At 60.4% G+C, this 6,000-nt stretch overlaps 2 protein-coding genes across 18 annotated transcripts in view; one reads left to right on the top strand and one right to left on the bottom strand.

Moving 5' to 3' along the window:
- Positions 1 to 917: 917 nt before the first annotated feature.
- LOC147353130 (5-hydroxyisourate hydrolase-like) lies at positions 918 to 4,092 on the top strand. Of its 12 annotated transcripts, none has more exons than XM_086350547.1 (5): positions 918 to 1,334; positions 1,449 to 1,525; positions 1,839 to 2,052; positions 3,331 to 3,466; positions 3,819 to 4,092. In XM_086350547.1, exons 3-5 carry the CDS (start codon positions 1,922 to 1,924, stop codon positions 3,906 to 3,908), a joined length of 357 nt encoding a protein of 118 aa, XP_086206673.1. In that variant the 5' UTR covers positions 918 to 1,334; positions 1,449 to 1,525; positions 1,839 to 1,921; the 3' UTR covers positions 3,909 to 4,092. The 12 variants fall into 12 exon arrangements, with proteins under 12 accessions (XP_086206673.1, XP_086206682.1, XP_086206672.1 ...); XM_086350546.1 differs by having other exon boundaries at positions 1,190 to 1,266; positions 1,913 to 2,052; XM_086350548.1 differs by having other exon boundaries at positions 1,190 to 1,266.
- DRC4 (dynein regulatory complex subunit 4) overlaps positions 3,048 to 6,000 on the bottom strand; it is a 20,741-nt gene continuing 17,788 nt past the window's right edge. For all 6 annotated transcript variants that reach the window (XM_086350514.1, XM_086350513.1, XM_086350512.1 and 3 more), the window contains 2 exons: positions 4,586 to 4,774; positions 3,048 to 4,133 (listed from right to left, as the gene is read on the bottom strand). In XM_086350514.1, the coding sequence (XP_086206640.1) occupies positions 4,625 to 4,774 (150 nt within the window). In that variant the 3' untranslated portion in view covers positions 3,048 to 4,133; positions 4,586 to 4,624. The remainder of the gene's footprint in view (positions 4,134 to 4,585; positions 4,775 to 6,000) is intronic.

The following is a 6,000-nucleotide window of genomic DNA, read 5'->3' as shown; positions in this document are numbered from 1 at the left end:
GCCACTACTCACCGCTCACTCACACACCAACACTCTGCACTGGGCTTACTCTCTGTACTGGGCTGTACTGGTCTCACTCTGTGGACTGGGCTCACTCTCTGGACTGGGCTCATTCTCTGGACTGGATTCATTCTCTGTCCTGGGCTGTACTGGGCTCACTCTTTGTACTGGGTTCATTCTCTGGACTGGGCTCACTCTCTGGACTGGATTCATTCTGTCCTGGGCTCACTCTCTGGACTGGGCTCACTCTCTGTACCGGGCTGGACTGGACTCACTCTCTGTACTGGGCTGCACAGCTGCCAGTGTGTGGAGGAGTTCATTGATTTAATTATTCCTCGTTGGGGAAGTAAGCTTGTTTCTGGTCCCATCCCCATAGCAGTTTGCCTAAACAGGTGTGTGTATCTCTGTGGGGTCACCTCCTAAAAACATAAGCCCTGCCAAACCTCATCATATTTACCTCAAACACACATTTCCTGGTTATCTCCAAAGCAGTTGTAACCAATGCACAAACTTTGCCAGAGGTCTCTTTCCCCACCTCAGAGGGGCTTGATACTTAAAGCTCAAACTGAGAACGCTCACTATCCGATCATTAGACCATGCAGTTTAGCGAGAAGAAAAACCACCCCACACCCAGAGCAACACAACCCGTCAGGCAATGTCACGCAGACTGTAAATACAGAATGCCCTTATTTTTATGTTACATAAAATCTGTTCGTGCGCACATCACGTGATATTGTAGTACGAGGAGATTCATGCCTGTGTGCTCAGACTTGTCTCTTCCTTCATTTCTGCACAGTCTTCACCCTACGCTGTCAGTGTGCCGGGTCCCTGCACCTTGGGGGTCGAGGGTCAGAGCAGGTAGGAGGGGGTAAAACGCAACCACAAGGGTGTCACCCCGCACCATCACTCTCAACCAGGGGTCGGTCCTGCCTGAGGCACCTCCACGCGGCCTGTCGGGGCTTCCAGCAGATCCTGACCATCCAAGGAAGGAAAAGAAACTGCACCGGTGTAGGGCCCTGGGGCTGATTGGGCTCACTGCGCCGCTTCCAGTGGCAGGCGTGGGCGCCAGCTGGAGCGCCGCCCGGCCTTCCCCCCACCGCCCCCTGCCCTTGCTGCGCCCCTCCCCGTCCGGTCCCGCCCAGCACTCCACCCCCACGTCTGAGCCCTGCCCCTCGTACCCCGCCCCTCATACCCCACCCCTACTCCCAACCCTACGCCGCAGGTCCACTCCACTTCCGCCGGGAGGAGCCTCCGTATCCTCCGCAGGTCTGCGCGTTGCGTTCGCTCTGTTGGCCCCCGCAACCACCACCAAGAAGACCCCTAGGACCCCCTGGGTGGGCACCTTCCACTCCTCCCCGGATTGGCCGGACACGTGGGAGGTGCCAGGGCAGGGCTTCCCGGGGAGGTTCTGGGGATGGCGGTGTGGTGACCTCTGGCCTCCTCGCCAGTCCCCAGGTCGGCCGGCATGAGCTCTGGGGCCGCCCAGCGGCTGCAGACACTCCAGCGACACGTGGGCTTCCGGGAGGTAGGGGGACAGACCTGGGTCCGGAGCCCCTGACCTCTCCTCCACCTGGGGCTAAGTTCTGAGGTGGCCCGCAGATCAGGGGACTGAGCTGGATTCAGAGAGAAGCCCCTGAGGTCACCCAGGCCCTGAAGAGGTTGAAGGTGGCCAGGGTGCTCTGGGTGTAGAGACCCCTTCGGTGCTGGGAGGAGGGGGAAGGGTCAGCATTGTATATGGCAATGTGTTACCCAATTCCACTCCCACCCCCAGCGCCCCGCCCCCCCCAACCCTGCTCAGGGCAGTTTGGGACTTTGATCCTGGGGCTCTTTACTCCAAGGCACTGCCTCCTACCAAGGGGTGTGGACACAAGGTCTGCCCCACAAGCGCATCCCTGCCCCTCTCGTGGCCCAGGGCAGAGGCATGGAGCCGGGCAGCAGCCCGCTGACCACACACGTGCTGGACACTGCCTCAGGGCTCCCGGCCCAAGGCCTCTACCTCCGTCTGTCCAGGCTCGAGGACTGTGGCCAGCAGTGGACCGAGCTGAAGAAAAGGTAGGAGGGTGGTCTGGGGCAGGGCTCAATCCAGAACACTCCCCACCTCACCCACCCACCCCACCCCCCCGCAAGGGGCCCTGCACTGGGGCAAAGGGTGTGGGCACCGCTGGCAAGTGGCAGGGCTGACCGGGCCGGACGGTCTCCCTGCAGTCTCAGAGCCTCTGTTTCAACAGGCTGAGTAGTCCTGGTCATGCTACAGCCTTGCTGGCAGAGCTCACACCCCAAGTGCCCACTGCGCTGGTACAGGGCTCTGTCTCTCCTTGCCCATTGGCCAGTTGAGGCCTGAGGAGGAATCGGAAAGGCCTGGTCGTCACCGTGACTGGCGGGTGACCTGTGCTGGGCAGCTCTTGAGCGCTGGACATTTGTTAGGTTCTCACTGTACCCTGTGTACAGACCCCGCAGGAACCCCTTCCACACGTGAGGAGATGGAAGGTGAGGCAGGAGGCCCCTGCCCCTGGTGGACCTCAAAGGCCTGGGGCCTGAGACTACGGAGTCCTTCATGAAAGGGGGTCCAGGTCACATCTGAGCTTGGAGGAACACATGGAGCCACACAGAGCCACTCCCAACCCCCCTAAACTGCGCTGGTAAATGCTGCTGATGCTGATCACAGCACGGACACTTGACAGCATGGCCTCTCGGTGAGCAGAGGCCCTCAGAGCCGCCGGCACTGCAGCTAGAAACGTGGCTGGCAGCCTGGAGACAGTTACTCACCCAGAAAGCACAGTGTAGTGAACAGCAGGTGCTTGGTTTTACACTTCCCAGGTGGTGACAGCGTAAAGAACCCGCCTGCCAACGCAAGAGACTTAAGAGGCATGGGTTCAATCCCTGGGTTAGGAAGATCCCCTGGAGGAGGATATGGCTACCCACTCCAGTATTCTTGCCTGTGAGATCCCATGGACAGAGGAGCCTGATGGGCTACAGTCCAGGGGTCCCAGAGAGTTGGTTACGACTGAAGTGACTTAGCACACGTGCACACGTCATGAAACAGTATGGCTAGTACAACAATTTTTTTTAATTTGTAAATAAGCACACTTATGCATAGAGAAAATGTGAAGTCTTTGTGCCAGATATGAAGTGCGGGGGAAGGGAAGGTTCTTTCCCTTCTCTTCTCTGGGGTTCCCTAAGGACAGTGAGGGGACATAGCCCTGGTCCTGGACGCTGCCCTGCTGCAGAGCCACCCAGGCCCTGCTCACCTAGGTCCGAGTCAGGCCACCGGGCACACGGACCCAGGAGACCTAGGCGTGTACCCCTCTGCAGCAACGCTCCTCTCCCCAGTTGCACAGATCGTGACGGCCGCTGCCCTGGGCTCCTACCTCCAGGCCAGATGAAGGCGGGCACCTACAAGCTGTCCTTTGACACCAAGGGCTACTGGCAGAAGAGGGGCCAGGAAAGCTTCTACCCATACGTGGAGGTGAGGGCCAGACGGATGGAGGCCCGAGATGCACTGTGACCTGCAGGCTGGTCCTCCCCCGCCCCATCTCAACAAGCACCTGCTCTGAGCTCCTGGCCTTGACCACCCCACGCCTGCACCGCGCCACTCCAGTCAGGCTGACTCAGCCCCGGCAGACAGAGGTTCACCCGAGCCCTTCCAGCTCTCTGTCCCCTTCGCCTGACCTGTTCAGGGTGGTCCTAACCCTTGGGAACCTTCAGGCCCAGGGGCCCCTTAGACCAAGTGCTTCCCCTGGGCAGACCCCAGCCCCACCCACAGTCCTGTCTCCACTTGGCCAGGCTGTGTGTACTCCCAGTGCCCCCTCTGCCCGCAGGTCGTTTTCACCATCACAAACGAGACCCACAAGTTCCACGTGCCACTGCTGCTGAGCCCGTGGTCTTACACCACATACCGAGGGAGCTAGCGGCTGACCGGCAGCCAGCCTGTGGGCGTGGACACGGCACCACGGCAGACCAGGCCACCCCGGAGCAGGGGGGTGGGCAAGTTCCTGATGGGCACCAGGGTCACACTTTCCCTGGGATGTTCTGGCCCCATGTCGCAGGGGCAGGTGTCACTCAGGCTTCAATAAAGTTGCTGCTGACATCTGCGAGGTGGCTTCAGTCATGAGGCAAGCTTGATGGGAGCTTCCCTGGGGGGATGAGGGGCGGGCATGTGCACAGGGGGAGCACTAGGCCCCGGGGGGATGAGGGGTGGGCGTGTGCACAGGGGGAGCACTAGGCCCCGGGGGGATGAGGGGCGGGCGTGTGCACAGGGGGAGCACTAGGCCCCGGGGGGATGAGGGGCAGGTGTGTGCACAGGGGGAGCACTAGGCCCCGGGGGGATGAGGGGCAGGCGTGTGCACAGGGGGAGCACTAGGCCCCGGGGGGATGAGGGGCGGGCGTGTGCACAGGGGAGCTTCCCCGGGGGGATGAGGGTGGGCGTGTGCACAGGGGGAGCACTAGGCCCTGGGGGGATGAGGAGCGGGCGTGTGCACAGGGGGAGCACTAGGCCCTGGGGGCACCTCCCCACACAGCCACACAAGAGGACACGCAGCGCTCATGGGAACCTTCATTCTCTGACGCACGCCTACAGGACAAATACCTGCTGTCCTGCTGCGGGGGGACCTCACCCGGGCTGGGGCTACGTTGGAGTGCCCACAAGTCCTGCGGGGCCCTGTCCCAGCGTCTGCCCGATCACAGCGGTCTCCAGGGGCTTGAAACCCACGTTGTCCAGGGGGACTCCGAAGGCCAGCAGCTTCGCCTCATAGGTGCGCAGCAAGTCATTGTGGGCCTGCAGGGACACAGCGGTGTTGTAGGGGGGTAGCCGGGGTGACCCTTGCTCAGGCCACCCAGCCCCGTGGAGGACACGCCTTTTCCAGGTGCTGACTGTGCCAGGCCCAGGCCCAGCCCCACACCCACACGCATTTATGTAAGTTTAAAGATTTAGATTTAACTAGCTCTACTCGGGGCTTCCTGAGTCGGCAACAGCCACTTGTTAAACAGAAGGGCGCTCCAAGGAGCTGCACGAGATGGAGGCTCAACGGGCGTGGAGGGGCGGGGTGCGGCCACCCTCCAGCATCGGTGCCTCCCTGAGGGAGGCGGGGGTCTTTAGCAGGTCACCTCCCTAGTGCTGACCAGAAAGCCCCAGGCTGATGGGTCAGAATCTCCACTCCTGGAGAGGCTGAGGTGGCGGTCAGTTCAGGCGGAAGCCCTGGTCGGGCTCAAACAAGTGACCACTGGGGCGTCCCGGTGCTTTCTAACAGCCCCGCTTTGATCAGGCTGTCAGCCTGAGAGACGTGGTCTCAGCTGCCACCACCTGTGGCCTCTCAGCCTGTGCTGACCCTCTTCTGTCATTCCCCCCTCTTCTTCTTAATGTCCCAGTCTTAAGGAGAGCATTTGCTCGACAGTTAGCAGTGCAAACAGGCATGTAAAGCTTTTCAGAGCACCTGACTCTCCAGGAGATGATTAAAGTAAGCAGAACAAACCCCAGTGATTGGCCTCCATAAGACCAAACTCACCCAAGAAAGGCCCCATGGAAGGAGCCACTCTTTTAAGCCAAGAGGATTGAAGTCACTGAGTCTCCACCCCCGGAAGTGCGGTTCCAGGTAAGTGGGTGGTGATGGCCATGCACAGACACCTCCCAGCTCAGCTGGAAGATAACCAGGAGCTTCCCTACTGAGAGAACAAGTGTGGCCCAAGTCTAAGAACTTCATCAGGTGCTACCCAACCACTTCATGTGCGGGACCTCCAGTAACGTCCGATTCACGGCTGGGGAGGCTGAAGAGGGGGTGCACTCAGAGTTCCTGGTTCCCGCAGGCATTTCTCACTCAGGCTCACCATCCCTGCCTTCCTGGGAACCACACTCCCCGCCGTGTCTGTCAGCATCTATTCCCTTTCCCCTTCCCAGAAAAGCCAAGGTCTGGGCAACGGTGCTGGCAGGACCGATGCAGGCAGGATCTCTGTCCCCTCTACTTTTTCTCAAAGAGCACATTTCACAAGGTGGTGGTAAGGGTGTGA

This window comes from Bos grunniens, chromosome 18 (assembly GCF_055505025.1).
Source record: "Bos grunniens cultivar Pamir isolate PY7600 chromosome 18, Bosgru_T2T1.0, whole genome shotgun sequence".
Classification (NCBI taxonomy): Eukaryota; Metazoa; Chordata; class Mammalia; order Artiodactyla; family Bovidae; genus Bos; species Bos grunniens.
This window is presented reverse-complemented; position numbering and strand designations above follow the sequence as displayed.

What these genes read in the sequence shown, in the direction of transcription:
- LOC147353130 (XM_086350557.1), top strand. Translation starts at nt 1,466, where the DNA reads ATGAGCTCTGGGGCCGCCCAGCGGCTGCAGACACTCCAGCGACACGTG. An exon ending in TGGACCGAGCTGAAGAAAAG is followed by an intron (nt 2,053 to 3,330) that starts GTAGGAGGGTGG and finishes TCCTCTCCCCAG; the next exon opens with TTGCACAGATCGTGACGGCC. An exon ending in GCTTCTACCCATACGTGGAG is followed by an intron (nt 3,467 to 3,818) that starts GTGAGGGCCAGA and finishes CTCTGCCCGCAG; the next exon opens with GTCGTTTTCACCATCACAAA.